The 17,435-nt window shown below is 50.1% G+C and overlaps 1 protein-coding gene across 1 annotated transcript in view; it reads right to left on the bottom strand.

Annotated features, from left to right (window-relative positions):
* The window catches only part of C9H1orf94 (chromosome 9 C1orf94 homolog), a 36,755-nt gene that overhangs the window by 16,866 nt on the left and 2,454 nt on the right, over positions 1-17,435 (bottom strand). The window contains exon 3 of the mRNA XM_008156971.3: positions 2,008-2,693. Coding sequence (XP_008155193.2) covers positions 2,008-2,693 — 686 coding nt within the window. The remainder of the gene's footprint in view (positions 1-2,007; positions 2,694-17,435) is intronic.

The following is a 17,435-nucleotide window of genomic DNA, read 5'->3' as shown; positions in this document are numbered from 1 at the left end:
AAGCGGCTCTTCAGCCAGGCCTTACGTCCAGGGGCACGAGGAGGAGGGCACGGCAGGCAATGGGTGACTGCAGGCCAAGGCAAGGAGTCATCGGGGAGACAGAGTGAGTCACGGGATGTGGTCTGTGCCAGGCTCAGGTCTCTCTCCAAATAGACCCAGAGCTCCCCAGGGCAAGGACACTGTCTGGACCATCACAGGACCCTCTGCAGCGATGGTCTTCACCTCTACTTCCTTTTTAGGAATGGGACTCTTTCTTCAAACCAAATTAAGAAGCCATTGCTTGGTTGAAGCAGGGGAGAGGCTTGGGCCCTCCCAGCACCCTTCACTCCTTCCCCAGCCTGGGGGTCTGGTCTACATGAAGCATGGCTGGGAAATGGTGCTGGATACACAGCGGGCACCTTGGATCATTTCAGCAGCTGCGGTATCAGGGGAACTTGTGTTCAGTGTTGGGAGTGGATCGGATCCCTCCAGCTCTTGCTCCCCCACTTCTTTCCAGCCCAATGACCTCGGGGCTAAGTCTGGGCAGGACTGGGCCTGTCCTCCTAGCGCCATCCCAGCCAAGGAGAGAGCTGCTCTAGCCCAAGTCAATTTAGGAGAAAAATGACATTTTTAGCAAAACATGTCCCTAGAGTCCCTTCCAAGAGTTTCTCTGGTTGCTGAGGTTAGCCCCCAGCTAGTGCACTGAAATAACAATACCCACTAATAATAATAGCCCTGTCCCCAGAGAGCCACACACCTGCAGTCTCTCTCACACACCTTTGGTCGCCTTAAACATGCTTGCTGCTCGCTCATCTCCAAAACTCCCCCTTCCAGCATCTGTGTACCCAGACACACACACATTTCCGCCTGTCACTCCTTTGACTCACTCGCATGTATGCAACTCCACACATAGGACGGACATACACACACAAACATATACACACTCAGATGCAGCCACACCTGCATTTTCTCGAACCAATACACTCACACCTTTGCCCACACATTGGTGCACACAGACACACATAAATGCTGGGGAGGGCGGGTGGAGAGATAGCCATGCCTGCCTCCTGGAGAAGGGGGTGGGAGAAAAGCCCCCTTCTCCAGGCAGGGCTAATCCTCTCACACATTCTGCCCAGCGTCCCCAAAGAGCCCCCTGGCTCCTAGAGGCCTGCCCAAGACCTGGAGGCCAGCTTGCTGTGCACAGCTCTGATTCCTTGGCCTTCCAACAGTGCTCCAGCACACAGCATGTCCTCAAGTGTGACCACCTTGCTATTTCCTTAGGAACATGGATCTGGGCCTCCCAATACCGGTATGTCTGTTATCCTTTCATGCTCATGGAACAGGGATAAATTTCCTTTTGGCTTACTCCCCTGCATCAGTCTGCCTTCTTGGAACCATCCTACCTGAGTGGCTGAATTAGAACAGACACAATCTGTAGAACCTGTGAGTGGGATGGGGAAACTTGGAGGTGGCTGCATCTCCTGGGAAGGCTGACTCCTCAGTTACGGGGTGGAAATGCACTTTGCCTTGGAGGTGCTGGGAACAAATTCCAGGGCCAATGGTCTCAACTGTACCTGGAGAATTTACATATTCACCCCTTGCTCCAGAGAGAGGACCAGGCCTCATTAGGGCACCTCCATTAGAAGCCAAATGATGCCAGCTGCCAATCAAATCTCTCCCCTGACTGGCTGAAAGTCCCCATTCTGCAGCTCCACCCAGGACTCAGCTGGGTAAGAGTTTCCTTCAGTGTACCCTGGACACCCGGTGGACTCCAAAATGAGTCAGGTGCCCAATGTGCCTGTCCCTCTTCTCAAACACGTTGGAATCAGCTGTGCCCTGTACACGGGCACCCAGCCCGGGGGCACACGGACACTGAAAACGCTGCACCCACCAGAGAGGCCACCTCGTCCGTCCTACTCTGCACGGAGATGGAAGATGCCGCGTGCACCGCTGCGGCCCAGTTGGCTTTCTGGTGAGTTTCTCCTCCTTGCAGGCCCACCTGCCAGCCCTGCTTTCAGCCCTACTCACCCATCAAGTGGTGCCCCTCCACGCTGGGGTCCGCCTCAGGCTTGGAGCAGATCTTGGCAAACACTGGGAGCTGCCTCTTCTGAACAGGGAGCTCAAGGAGCTTGTCAGTGGGTGCAGGAGGCGGCGAGGGTGGCAGCAGCAGGAAGGGGCCCAGCCCCATGGGCTCCCTGTGGAGGGGGCCGCTGAACATGCTGTTCTGCAGGAAATCCTTGATGACACGCGTCTCCTCCACCACCACCTTGTTGTCGGGGGCCTTGGAGGTCTCTTTGGACTTTAGTGGGAACTGGGCCAGGAGCTTGCTGATCTCCGAGTTGGAGGCACCCAGGCTATGGCCCCCGTCCTCTGTCCCCTTGGCACGCTTGACTTTGGCAGCACGCAGGATGCCCGTGACCGTGGTCATGGCAGAATCGCAGTCCTGCCTGCTGCCGATAATGGACACGGCCACCTTCGGTTCCAGCAGCTTGTCACCGGCAATGACAGAGGCTCGTGGGCGCTCCCTGCTGCCTACCACCAGAGGAGGCGTGAGAAGGCAGGGAGCGGGCTGTCCGGGCCCCTCCGGAGAGCCGGCGGCCTCCAGATCCCTCGAGCTTTCCGTGACCAGGATGAGGTGCTCTTTGGTCAGGTTCAGGAACTCCTGCTCCACCAACAGGGAGATCTCGTCCTTGTCACTGCTGAACTCCAGAGCCCTGCAAACAGGTCAGAAAGACACGAGCCTCAGTGCCTGCTCGGGAAGGGTGGCTCTGCTGCAGGGCCGGGCCCCAGGGAAAGGAGCTAGAGACGGTAAGGGGAACTGATTGCTTTCTTGGGACTCCCAAGAGGTCTCTACACCACACCAGCAGGCCCAGCACCAAGAGTGTGGTTCTGGGAATCGGGACACTACGGTCCTCTCCCGATATTACTACTTGCTAAGTGAGCTGAGCTTTTTATTTTTTTTTTTTAAATATATAGTTATTGATTTCAGAGAGGAAGGGAGAGTGAGAGAGAGAGACACATCAATGAGAGAGGATCATTGATTGGCTGCCTCCTGCACACCCCACACTAGGGATTCAGCCTACAACCCCGGCATGTGCCCTGATGGGGAATCGAACCCTGACTTCCTGGTTGTTAGGTCGATGCTCAACCACTGAGCCACGCTGGCTGGGCTGAGCTGAGCTTTTATTTCAGTTTATCCCTCCCTCCTGCCTATTCAGTCGTGCACAGGACCTGAAGCAAAACAGACAGCAACAAAAGGGCCAGGGATGAGCCAACGGCTCTGAGCATGGGCTCAGAGTGCTGAGGCTGAGCCCTGGGAAGTCCTGAGGACTGGCTGCAGAGTGGCAGAGTGAGAGAAGGGACTGTGGAGAGGACAGATGGACCTCATGCTGGGCTCTGTCACTTCCCCATTGTGTGACCCTGAGCAGTCTGCTCAGTATCTTGGTACTCCTGTTTCCTGATCTGGTTTCCAGGAATATCATAGACATGCAAAGCACTGTGGACAGCGTCTGGCACAGAGTACGGGTGACACAGTGTCAGCTAGTATGTCTACACCTGTTCCGCCTGGCTGAGCACCTGAATCCTGGATTCCATACTGTGGCCCAGTGGTCCACCCTGGGTGGCAGGGCCCTTTGCCCAGATCAAGGCCTCTGGACCCGGCCCCACTTCCTAGGAGCACCAGCAGATGGTTGGTCCCTGCACAGAGTCACAAGCATGTACCTGTATCTATACATGGACCTCCACCTGCACCTCAGACTCTGGCCCCCAGCTGGACCCTTGATGGCCGGCACTAACCCGATGGAGCTTGATGGTCTCATGGACTCTAGGCTCCGTTGCTGGCTCTCTCCAAGTGTCGGAGAGGGTGGCAATCCTGCTGGCCTGGCTCGTGGCCCAGCATGCCCCACCAGCATCCTTCACAAGGGGACACCTTCCTCCTCGGCACTCCCAGGAGAATCACCACCACCCAGTTTAAGACCATCTGCTCTCCCTACTCAATGGGCTCCCGAGAAGGGTGGATGAGGTGGTCTACACAGAGCATTCTGGAAACTGCTCAGTGCTTTGGCCCTGAGAGAGGGTGGTGAAGATGGCAAAGAAGAGATCAGAGGGGAAAACTAAAGTGTCTCACGAGTGGAGCTTTGCAGCTGGGGAGGCCTGGCACACGCTCCTGCCAGCCCATTCGGAGAGCCTGGCGAGTCCCACAGTGACTACAGAATCCAATCCAGCCTTCCCATAATGCTCTTTGTGTAAGAGCACATGCACACTCACACGTGCACACAGACACATACCTATGTGTGTTTGATGTGCATACACATGGGACACACAATGGCTCACATATCACTACACTGCAGCTGACAACCAACCAGAATGGACACGGGCTCTAGTCCCAGCGGCTTCCTGCTGTGCTGGGCATTAAGCCCCTGGTTGCCGGGTCCAGATGAGGCTCAAGGCTCCTGCGGAAGGGGCTGCGTGGCCAGGGCCCTTGGGTGCATGTGGAAGAGCTAACGACACAGGAATGTGTTGCTATTTCAACACCCGAGACAGCCGTGCCTTCTGCATGTAGCCTCCCCAGGTCAGGAGGCAGGGAGCAGTGCCAGGAAAGGGCAGACTCCGGCCAGACAGACCTGGTTCGGAATCAGGCACCACTCCTGAGCCCGATTCCTGTCAGACCCTAGAACCTCAGGGACCCCCTGTAAGGGGGGTCTGAGACCTGCAGCACTCACCCTCACAGGTAGTATAAGAAGTTGCTGAGATACCCATGTGCAAGCTCAGTGCTGATACCGTGCTTGGTACGCAGCCAGCACCCTGGCTGAGAGTCTTAGCGGGAGGGGGCTGGCCTGGAAGCTCTGGAGGCCAGCAAGGCTGGCGTGGGGCAAGGCCAGCTGCACTATCACACTCCTCTCTTCTCCATCCTCTCTCTTCTTTCCCTCTTCCCCGTCCTTTCTCCTACTCCCTTTCCTCCTTCCCAAGTCTAGACCTAGCCTATAAATAGGCCTCACTCTCACCCTGTGTCCACGGGGACAACTGGACTAAAGAGGTTGCCAAGTTTTAGATCCCCCTGCATCTTCTCCATCCTCATTCTCAAGGGGAACAGATGAGTCTCAAGTCACAGAAACCAGACAATTGAAAGATCAGTCCCCACCCTCCCCCCTCCCCCCCCAACCAAAAAAACCCCACACCTTACAAAGCAAGCTATATATCAATAGATTTCCTAAATTAGACTTACTACAGGCAGCAAACCAGGTATCCATCCATGTGCTCAAATTTAATCCTCTCCACACCCCTGGGCAATAGACAGCATCATCCCCATTTTACAGATGGGAAAAGTGAGCCTGAAAGAGGCTAAGGTCCTTGTCACCAAGAAAGTAAAGAGGCTGGGGTAGGGATGCCAGTGGATCCAGCTGCCATCACCACCTCCTCCCACCCAGCCTGCTTCCTCTCCAGGGATGGTATTCAGCGAGGTCTCCCAGCCCCCGCTCCAAGGCTGGGCTTCGTTCCCTCCACCTGAATGCAGTCGGGGACGCTGGGGCTCACCCCATCACTCCAGCCTGTGGAGGATCATGGCGGTGAATCCTGAGCCTGTCATCCGTGGCATTAGCTGTCCCTCACAGCTCCCTATCAGCTGCATGTCTGATGAGCTCCTCTTCCGGGTCTCCCGCCAACTTGTGAATGAAAATGTTGAAAGGGAGACACTCCAGGGCTGAGCCTCAGGGACACTGCTAGAGACCCTGCCCGCAGCCTGACAGTAATCCTGGATCAACACTTTGAGGGAATAAGCCAATCAATCCAGTCACCACCATCCCATCTCCACTTCTCCAAGGCAGCCTTTGTCCAACACCTCCCTGCAAAGGAGATTTAGTGCAGCTACAAATCGCTGATGGAGGGTCTCCTGACCTGTGCCCTCCACCCCCATGAAGACAAGATGCCTTTGTTCTGGTTTGTTCTAGAAAAGTGCATGTCCAAGGGCTAGGACAGTGGTCGGCAAACTCATTAGTCAACAGAGCCAAATATCAACAGTACAACTGATTGAAATTTCTTTTGAGAGCCAATTCTTTTTAAACTTAAACTTCTTCTAATGCCACTTCTTCAAAATAGACTCGCCCAGGCCATGGTATTTTGTGGAAGAGCCACACTCAAGGGGCCAAAGAGCTGCATGTGGCTCACGAGCTGCCGTTTGCCGACCACTGGGCTAGGACATTCCCAGGACTCAAATCAAACCATTCCCCCATTGAAACCCTCCTGTGGATTCTCATTACACATAGAGTAAAATCCAGGGCACCACACCAAGTGACCCCGTCGCCCCCTCCCACTTCGATTCCCCCTCCTTCCGGCCACTCTGGCCTTACAGGTATTTCTTGATATGCCTTTGCATATCCTGTGGAATGCCAGATCATCCCTTGACTGGCTCCTTCTCATCATTCATGCCTTAGTTCAAGTTCCACTCTCAAATGAACCTTTCCTATCCCATCGGTAAAAGTATTATTACCTCCTCCCACAGCCCTGCCCAGTCTTACTAGGCATTCTCTACTCCATCAGGTTATTTTCCTCTTAGTGTTATCACCATCATACAGTATCTTTTTTATGCCTTTACTCCCCACAACAACATATCCTCTCTGTGGGCAGAGATGGTCTTATCTTCACCACAGAGGCCTGGGGGACCAGCACAGTGCCTGGCACATAACTTCAGCTCAGTAAGTATTTGTTGAATAAATGAATGAAGAAGCTCATGAACTTGTTGTTACACATGTCCTTTTCATGGAGCTCTTGGAATCAGGAGCTCTGTTGCCAAAGGCTGTCTACCTCCTTGCATAGGTGGCAACCTGTCTGGCTTTGATTCCATTTTCTGTCCTTCTGTCCATGTCCCACCTCTGGCCTGGCATCTCTGTGAACAGTTCACTAACTACCCTGGTAGGTCCAGTCCTAAGACCCCCAAACTTGGTAAGGCAGGCCCCTGGCTGATCCCACACAGAACCTGCCCCCTAGCAACCATCTTGGGGCTCACAAAAAGACTTTTCATTCTCCTTCCAACTTTGCTGGGTTCCACACCAAGCCTGCTTGCCTGCATTTCTGGAATCTATCTTTTTTCTCTCTTCCTAAGAAGTTTTGCCGATGTTGGCACTTCTCCCGTGCTATTTGCTTTCTCCTTTGAGTTGGGAAAAAAAAAACCATAAAATCTGCCACAGACTATCACAGTGAATCATTCAGGAAGGTTAACCCAGCTCCTGGGCGCTGACAAAGGAAGCAAGAGTCACACTCGGTGCCGTGGCTCCAGCTGCTGCCACCACCTCTGCTTTGTCCGCCTCCAGAAATGATAGGTGTCTGACGGTGGCTCTGTCCGCGGACGCTGTGCGTTATTTCTGCATTTGCAGAGTACAGAGTTATACAAAAATAAAGGCTATTGACTGGCTGGCACCCCTTCCCAGAATAATGACTAAGCAAGCATGCTGTTAGCTCCCCGACAGCAGTTCTGTGTACATGATAACACAGAGCAAAGATGAAAACTGCTATTCAGCTGAGCCAAACAACAGAAAAATGCAAGCAGAAAATTGTTAGTGCTGGAAGAGGACAGCAAAACAAATATTTTCTTCTCGCTATAGCATTTCAGACCATCCACAAACAGGGGACCCAGGCCCCGTGCCCAGGCAACGTGGCTGGTGGAAGAGGGAGGCGTGGGACGGGCTCCGGGTCCTGCACAGACCTGGGCTGGGAGGGCGGCCTGTCCACAGACTGACCCCCTGACTGGGTGAGATTCTGACTTCTCGACACGTCTGCATGGGTAGATCAGCAGAGCATATTGGCTGTGAGCTGCGTCTCTAGAGAGAGGCAGACACTGGATTCAAATCCCCTCCCCTCAGTGGGGGCCAGACCTTAAGCTGCATCAGGCCCTAGTTCACAAAATAGGAAGAAGGGTTAGCCTTTCTGGAGTGCTAACAACCAGGGACTGTGCTAAGTACGTTCCATGCAAAACTCTCATTTTAATCCTCACAACAGCCCCCAGGGCTAGTGTGTAGACTGATGACAATCATGGCCCATTTCATCACACCTTTCACATTCTGTATCCAGGCTCTTTGGTAATTCCCTCCCATCTCGATTCATTAGGACTCCGCCTCTTATTTCTTTTGGGACTCGGCCACATCCCGCTGAACAGCCCAGGAGAGCCTGCTGGAGAATGAAGCATCCCCCAGAGGCGAACCCCAATAGTTGGCCAGACCCAACGTGCCCAGCCATGCCCAGTCCCCACCAGAAGAACTACCTGGCTGAACCCAGCCCAGACTGCTGAACTTCAGAAATGTGAGCTGAGTCAATAGTGGTTGTTTTGAGCCACTAAGCTTTGGGGCAGTCTATTAAGTACCAAAAGCTAACTGATACAGAGAGACATAACCATCCCAGTTTTAAAAATGAAGAAGACGGAGCTTTCCCAAGGTCACAGAATTAAGAAGGGACAAGGTGTAAATTGAGGCAATCTTGCCCAGATGCCGCTCTCTTAACCATGAGGCTACCCTGGAAACCGAAGTGAAGCGCTGTGTATGAGAATACCAGGGGTACACCCCTCAGTCAGGACAGCAGAAAGGGCTCTCAGAGGAAATGTCATTTCGGCGGGGGCCTAATGGATAATAAGCATTTAACCAGGTTAAAAAAAAAAAAAGCAAGGAAGAGCTTTCCAGACACAGGGAACAGCATGTGTGAGGATCACATGGTAAGCAAGAGCGTGGTGCACTGGTGGGACTATGCTCAAGTGGGTGGGGTACATAGACTGGAAGGTGGGGAGGTCACAAGAGGTGAGGTTAGAGATGGCAGGAGTCAGAGCCTGCCAGGTCTCAGAGTGATGCTCCAAGTTTTTATTCTACAGGAACAGGAAAGCCACTGAGGAGATCTCAGCAGGGAAGTGTCAGGCTCTGGTCTCTTCCCGATAGTAGCCCAGGGGCATGATGGGAAGGGTCTGAACCTGAGCCAGGGCCTGTGCTGTGTCTGCCAGGTGCCAGCTGTTAAGACTCCACAGCAACCATGAGGAGTAGGTAACATCTTCCTCCCCAATTTAGAAAGAGGAAACTGAGGCTCAGGAATTGAACAACAAATTCAAGTTCACCCAAGAGGGTAAGTGCTGGAGCAGAGTTGGGAGCAAGTCCTCACGGCTCCAAGCCACTACTCTTAGCCACTACCCTACACTTTCCAAAACAAAAGTGGGAGAGAGAGCAAAGCCTTGGCAGTCAGGAGACCTGCCTTCAAACTCCAGCTCTGTCCTTTCCGACGGGTGACCTCAATTCACCTCCCTTCTCTGAATCTCAGTTGCAGGAGGGCCAAAGGCCAGGAGCCGGCCAGGAACTAGGAGGATGAGGCAGCAGAAGGCAGGACTTAGTGGGCAGGTGGGGCCAACGCAGGGACTTGAAGGAGCCATGGCTGTGAGTGGGGGTGGCAAGGAGGCACCAAAGGGCCTCAGACAAGCAGAGGCCTTCATCATAGAGGCAGAGGCTCCAGCATCCAGCCTGGCACCAGCCCCCAGTAAGCCTGCCCTCACTTGCCCGGGCTGACGGACATTCCCCTGGTGCATATGTCACAGCACCCAGGGTGGCCCTGCCCACTGTGGAGGGAAAGAACATGGCCCTCCATGTCAAAGCTACCTTCCTCCATCTTCCCTCTCCTCCAGATCCAGGGTTTATTGAACTACCCTGGGTTTCCCTCCCCGTACACACTCCACACCCATGCACACACACAGCAGAGCAGTGTACACACACACACCATGCCAATGCACACACACAGCACAGCAGTGCATACACACATAACATGTCCATATATACATACACACACACAGCACAGCACACTGGTGAGCATACAGCATAGCAATGCACATACACATGCACACACACACACCCCATGCCCATGCACACACACACAGCACACTTGTGAACATACACGACATTCACTCATGCACATACAGCACAGCAGTGCAGACATACATACCATGTCCATGTGCACATGCACACACAGCATAGCTATGTACACACAGCACACTCATGAACATATACCACATCCATGCACGCACACACAGTCATGTGTACACACACCACAGCCATGCACACACACATGCTGCAGACATAAATGGACACACACAGCACAGCCAAGTACACCATACATAGACACCCATGTGTGCACACTTGTAAAAAAAACAGCAGGAAGAAAAGGGGCCAGGGGAAAGGATGGATTCCACCTCTCTAACCAACTGAGGGGCCTGGGCCGAGTTTTTTCATTTTGAGGGTGGAGGAGACAGTTGAGAGAAGCTGCAGGTTTAGCTGCCATCCTAGGGCCTACGCACCTGTGTCCCAAAGGTACCTGGAAACCCACTGAGCTCTGTCTGCAGAGACCTCTCCAGTGGGGGGCAGGGGAGCTAGGCGGAGGGCCTTCAGGAGCTCTGGGCTCCCCACCCCACTCCTCCTCCACTCTCCTGGCTGCAGTGAGGATTAAGTGAAATGATGAATGTGAAAGCGCTTGGTAAACTGTAGCAGCGCTATGCAAATGTTAGCAGCTCCTACGGAGAGAGAGACCTGGTGGTGCGGGAGAGCCACTCTGGAATGGAGGCTTGGAGCCCTGCTGACCCTTCACAGCCCAGGGCCGGGCTGGCTAAGGGTGGAAAGTTGGGGAAGGCTCTGAGACTTCACGGGGATGGATGGGGACACCACACAGGCTGGGGTAAAAGGAGGTAACACTGTGAAATCGTCAGCTGCCTGAACACCAAGCCTGGACTTCGAGTTCGTCTCACTTCTTAGCGGAGGCCTTTATAGAGTTGAGTCATTTTTTGCAATGTCCCTGGCACACACTTGGAATTCAGTAAAGGTCAGTCTCCTTCCCACATGCTTTTCTTTGGAGCACCACCTTCTCAAAGCTATGTCCTTGTTACACCTGAGGCTCCATCATCTTTGACCCCTAAAGTATCAAAGAACTTTCTATGCATGTGCACGGGAATCACCTGCAGTGCTTGTTCCAAATGCAGATTCCTGGGCCCTCACAGGGAAAAGGGCAGTTCAGTTGGTGCACAATGGGGCCCAGGAATCTGCATTCTGATGCAAATGATGCACAGGGAGGCACCAAGCCTGGTGCAAATTTCCTTCCACTTCCCAGCTCCTCCCTGATTGGCAGGTGGAGGTGAGACACCTCCCACCCCACCTCTTCCCCGACTCTCCGCCCGCAGGAGGGGAAAGGAGAAGTTGAGAACACAGGACTCAGGTCTGAGTTGGGCCAAGGACTGAAAGGGTTGGGGGGATGAAGGATTCAGTGAGCTGGGGAATGAGACAGGAAATACTGCGGAATAAATACGGCAATAAAGGAGCTTCGGCTGGGAGCTACAGAGTGATTCTTATTGTTCAAATTATCTTTAAAACTTTTCATTTGAATCTGTTTAATAAGAGAAGGCTTACCCTAAGGAAGAGGTATTTTTTTAATGTGACTTGGGAGCTGAATTGGAAATAACGTTGCAACAAAGATATTAAAAAGGGGATTAATCCAAACCACTGGTGGCCCATCTCTGCAGGCTCCCACAACCTGCCATACAAGTCCCGAAACCATAAAATTAAATTAAAAAGGGGGACACGGGACATGGGACGTTAATCACGATTCATCTTCCCTTCACCACTCATGGTTCCTAGTGCTAAGCAGACACGCACGGGCTATTGTCAAGGTCTCCTGGTGTCTGGGAAAGAGCCCTGGGCTTGGAGTCATCAGGTTCCTCTTCCTGCTCTGCCGCCATTTGAGCTGGATGACTCTGAGCAAGTTGCTTAACTTCTCTGAGCTTCAGTTTCCTCACCTGTAAAAGGGGAGTACTCTGGACCATCTACTGAAAGGTGTTGCTAAGACAATGAGATAAACAGAAAATTAAAATGCAGAGCCTGGCACATATCAGGTGCTCAAGAAAACATTACTTTCCTTTTCTGCATCTTAAGGCAGAAAGAGGGGGGGAAACCCTGCAATGTCTTGGCTTATTGATATTCTGTCCCTATGTCACTCAATTATTCCTCTGATGATCGTGACTCTTGCTTGGATCCTGGCCACCTCTGGGCCTCACTCACCCTCCTTGCAGAGGCATTTTTATGGTTCATCCATCATTCACTTCCTCATTCATTCATATACACTGCATAGTCATCAAATGCCAGGAACTCAGCGGGGTGCTGGGGAGACAAAGATGAGTAAGACACTGCCCTTGCCCTTAAGGAGCCCTGGTCAAGTGGGGGAGAAGTATTGTTGCCACAAGTCAACATACAGTTTGTGCCAGGCGACCACCTTATCAGGAATCCCATGCCAGAAATGCACCAACAAATCCAAATGAGGTATTGTGTCCTCCCCTCTGGTAAACCTGAGAGCTGGTTCTAAACCGAGTCTTCTATTCCATCATCCTCATATAAAGACCCCTCCACGTCGTCTCTTCTGATGAGCTTCCCGGCTTTCTCTTATTAGATAATATGAGCTATGGAAATCAACTGCTATGTTCCCGTTTTGACCTAGCTGCCAAGAATCTCACAGCAAAATGTTATCCTCAGCTGAGTACTTTCCCTATGCTTAGATTTTCTGATATATAAATATCTTTTCCCCCATACTATTTTTAATTACTTAACTCCTGTCATTTTATCGTTGATAATAACAATAATGATGGTGATGACGGTGATGATGCTGATGCTAGTGATGATGCTGACAGTGATGATGCTAATGGTGATGCTGCTGCTACTGATGCTGATGGTGATGCTGCTGATGGTGATGATGCTGATGCTGATGGTGATGTTGCTGATGATGCTGATGGTGATGATGCTGATATGATAATGTTGATGGTGATGATGAGTCCTTATCTTATGCCAGGTGCTATGTGAGCTTTACCTACCTTATTTCATTCACCTCCACAATAATCTTTCAAGGTGGTCACAGGACTTTTTCCATATTTCAGATGAGGAAAGTGGGGCACAGAAAGTTTGAGTAACTTGCTTACAACTAGGAAGTATGCTAGGATTCAAATCCACCAGTCTCTGTATTTTACTGTTGTCTGATAGTGATATCCTTATCACCTTTAAACCCTTAGGAAAGAGAAGGAATGTAATTGTTTACTTAAATTGAAAAGAGGAACGTGGAAGAGGGAGGAAGAAAAAAATGTTGAATGGGGTGAGCAGTGGAAATTTCAGAAGGTGACACACTTATTCTAGGGCTTTAAGGGTGGGTAGGATTTTAATAGACAGAGATATGGATGAAAGGCATTTCTGGAGGTGAAATCACCTGAGCAAAGGCAAGAGATGTGCACCTGCTGGCAGCTCATCTTGGTTATAGGGAGTGGAGAAGTGCAGCAAGATGTTCATCTAAAGATGTAGGTAGGGCCAACTATTGAGACCCTTGAAACTAGGTCAAGGAATTCAGAAGACAGTGAGGGAACCATGGAAGATGCCTGACCTGCACTGTTGATGTGCTTTAGGAAGATGAAGCTGCCACAGGGGGAAGGACATCCAGGAGGGAAAGAAACCAGGCACAGCAAGATGAGATGTTGTAATGATGGCAGAAGAGAGATAAGCAGGAGTCAAGAAGGGATACCAGAAGTCAAGAAGGGATACCAGAAGTCAAGAAGGGAACTGCAGCTCAGCCAGTGTGGCTCTGTGGTTGAGCCTGGACCCAGGAACCAGGAGGTCACCAGTTTGATTCCCTGCCAGTTGTGGCTCATCCCCAGTAGGGGGTGTGCAGGAGGCAGCTGATCATGTTTCTCTCTCATCGATGTTTCTATCTCTCTATCCCTCTTCCTTTCCTCTCTCTAAAAATCAATAAGAACATACTTAAAAAAAAAAAAAGAAGGTGACTGCAGGATGTGTGAGGAGACTGAAGGAGGAAAGGGTCGGAGGACCCTGGACCTCTGTCTGCCAGCACCATTACATTCGTAATTCACTTGACAGCCAGGAAGGGGGTGTGGTAATATCAGTATGATTGGGGTCACAGGAGAGGCTGAGACTCAGCCCTGGGAAGCTCAGGGGAAGAAGACACTTAAGTATTGGTTCCAAGAGAAAAGGGGTCCAACCAGGGTCACAGGGGATCTCTGAAGTCATTTACAAAATGTCAAGGGATCTGAGGATGTGCTTCCTACACAAGGTATAGAGCAGCTTTCCTCGGATTGTCAGAGCGGTGTTTGTTCCCACAAGGCGAGAAAACACGAGCCTGGAGCATTGGACTCAGGGCTGGCTTCTACTCTAGGACATCAGTCTGAGTTTCCAACTGTGAGTCTTGTCCTTATCACTCCCATCACCAGATTTTTAAAATAATAATAGTAATAAATGAAAGTTGGGATATATTCCAAGCAACTTTTCTAGAAAAGCAAGATACATCCAATTGTTTAAATAATAAGAGCCTAAAGAATTGGTGTGTTCCCTGGCACTGAGAAGGCAACTGTGAGTGCTTGTTGAAAGAATCCATAAATGATGGGATGAACAAATGACACTTCCCAGTCAGAGCAATTGAGTCAACAGCAAACCCAAAGCCCCCCACTGAAGCTGTGCAGTTGTCGTGATGAGGGGGATGAATTAATAAGTAATCCTAGGATACGAGTCAGTGAATGGCTGGCCACACTTCTCTAAGCCCAAATTTAAGACTAATTAAAAGATAACTGAACACAATTCTGGAGTTTAATTGACACTAGACAGAACTATTGATTTCTCCCCAAAAGCTGATTTCTTCCTGTTTCTTCTCCACCTCCATAAATGGCACCACCATCCAACCAGAGGCTCAAGCCCAAACCCTCAAGTTAAGCCTCATGTTCCCGTTTGTGTGCCCCAAACCATCAGCAGGTCTGTTTGCTCCTCTCAAAATACACACTGAATCCCGCACTTTTTCCATCCCCACTACAATCTCTCTGATCCAGGCACCACCACCTGCCTCACCTAGACTATTGCAGCATCTTCACAGAGGTCTCCCAACTTTCTGTCTCACATGCCTGCAAACCCTCTCCATGCAGCAGCTGGAGAGATATTTAAAAATTAGTGAATCTGATCAAATTACACCTCCTTCCCTTAAACCTCCAAAGGGTGTCCATAATATGGAGAATCAACTATAAACTCCCTACAGTGATCTTCCAGGCTTTCTAAGACCTTGCCTGCCTGACTCAGATACCGCCTTGTCCCATGTCTATCACTCCATATGCCCCAGCCATGCTATTCCTCTCCAAGCCACTCCCACCTCAGGGTCTTCACAGTTGCTCTTCTTTCTGCCTGGACATCCTTCCCAGACCTTCACTTGTTGGCTCCTTCTGGGTATCCAGGTCTCGGCTCAAATGACCACTTCTTCTAGAGAGTCCTTCCCTGACCATCCCATCTAAAGATGCTGTCCCTAGTACTTTACTCGGTTTTATTTCTATCAGGGCACTCATTGCTATCTGAAATTATCTGGGTTATTTTTACATGTTTATATTGGTTTCCTCCAACTAGAACACCAGTTCTTTTCACATCTAAAGCTATCCTAGTCTTCTAATAACTTCTTTTCTGTTTCTTTCCCTTACTTGAATGGAAGCTGTAGGAAGGCAGCTTCTATCCCACTAGCTCTTAGCACTGTGCCAGGTACATAGTAGATGCTTAAAAAATATTTGTTGAATAAATAATGGAATGAATAAACTCAAAATGTGCCCACACAGTGAAGTCCGCTTGGGGAGAAAAACAAGCCTGGTTTTAATCACCATTACCATGAGAACAGAATATTAACAGGGAGGACCCAATCAGCACAGATTGGACCATACCTGGTTCTGGTGCTGCACTGCCATAGGACCAGCCATATGCAGAGGAAACTGACCAAGCTGGCATGTGACGGGAAACTTAGAAAACCAGAGAAATTCAGCTTGTAGAAACCAGAAATCCTAGGAGAGGTATTGTTGCTATCTTTTAACATCTAAAGAGCTATTGAGAGAAATAGGGGATAGACTTGGTTTGGAGCCCTAAAGGCAGAATCCAGATCAATGGGTATTAGTCTGATAGAGACAGATTTCAGTACAAGAAGAAAGTGGTCTTTTGACAGCAGGGTCCATAGCAAAGGAAGGGCTACTTTATCAAGTGGTGAGCTCCCCATCTGAGAAAGTGTAAAAGTGGATAACCACTCGGTAAGGATTTTGAAGAGGGACTCAAGCAACAAAAGATGACCTCCAAAGTCCCTTTCAAACTCGAGGTATTTATGTTTCTGAAATATATAGAGACACAGTCAAGAAAAAAAAATCTGGCTAATAAGAGTTCTAGAACGTCCGTATCTAGCTGGCTTATAACAGAAAACATCATCCAAATCAGACCTACAAATTAAGCAAAAGGAAGGTTAGCTGAGGGGTCTTGAGGGTGTGAAGCCAGCCTAAAACACTCTGGACAGCTCCCTAGTTTTGAATGCCAAATATTTTGACTATCCAAAAAGATGCCTCAATTTCTAGGGGAAGACAGCCAATACCATCGGGTAATGGCTCAGAAGGTCCTGGGTTTGCTTTCTGAAACCCCACCACTTCCTAACTGCAGGGCCTCGGCCGAAGACATTAACCCCTCCAAACCTGTTACCTCATGTGTAAAAAGGATTTCATTTCAAAACAGGGGAAGGAGAAATTGAAACCCAAATGGCACAAATTTGATAATGAAGCTCAGTGACAGCCACACAGACATTCACTATACTATTCTATTTGATAGTTTGAAGATTTGCATAATGAAAAGTAAAAAGAGGGGGTATTTGAAATAGTACCTACCCCGTATAATAATTGTAGGGCTTGAAGGAATCAACAGCATCATCATTACAAGGAATTTTTGCAAGTCCTCATTATTACCAAGAATGTTTAAATATCCCATTTAATCATCCCAACAATGCAATGAAGTGCATAGTAATCATATCCACTTGGCAGATGAGGAAACTGAAACTCACGTAAATTAGACCAACTCTGCAGCTGGCTCAGGGCAGCAATACTATCTGAAACCAGTTATCTGACTCCACCATCTCAGCTGCCTTTCTTTCAAGAATAGCTCATCGTGTTCTGCTTGGTTGATATCTACACGATTATATCGTTTATTCATCTAAGTCAGTGGTTTCCCAGCTCTTTTCTCAGTAACAGAGCCCTTTTTTTTTTTTTCTTCAAACACAGTCTTTACTCGGAACTCCAGTAAAGTAAAAGCTATAAAAGCAGAACAGCTCTGGCTGAATGGGGGATTAGGGCCCAGCCACCAGGCCACTTGACCCCAGGATGACCCTTACAGCACCCTAGGGTCTACGAGCATAGTGTGAAAACTCGAGATTGAAAACAACAACAAAACCCAATCCTGGGAATTACATTTAAGGACAACTTCATTTGTATAATGCAGTGTTCAGTCTCCTGTCTCCCATCACTTTGGATCCTCATTATCAGCTCTGAGGTGGACAAGGCAGGGCATATCATCCTCAATTTGCAGATGAGAAAAACAAGGCCAAATGGAATTAAGCAACTGGCCAAAGGTGCGTCAGTT

This window comes from Eptesicus fuscus, chromosome 9, assembly GCF_027574615.1.
Source record: "Eptesicus fuscus isolate TK198812 chromosome 9, DD_ASM_mEF_20220401, whole genome shotgun sequence".
Taxonomy (NCBI): Eukaryota; Metazoa; Chordata; class Mammalia; order Chiroptera; family Vespertilionidae; genus Eptesicus; species Eptesicus fuscus.
This window is presented reverse-complemented; position numbering and strand designations above follow the sequence as displayed.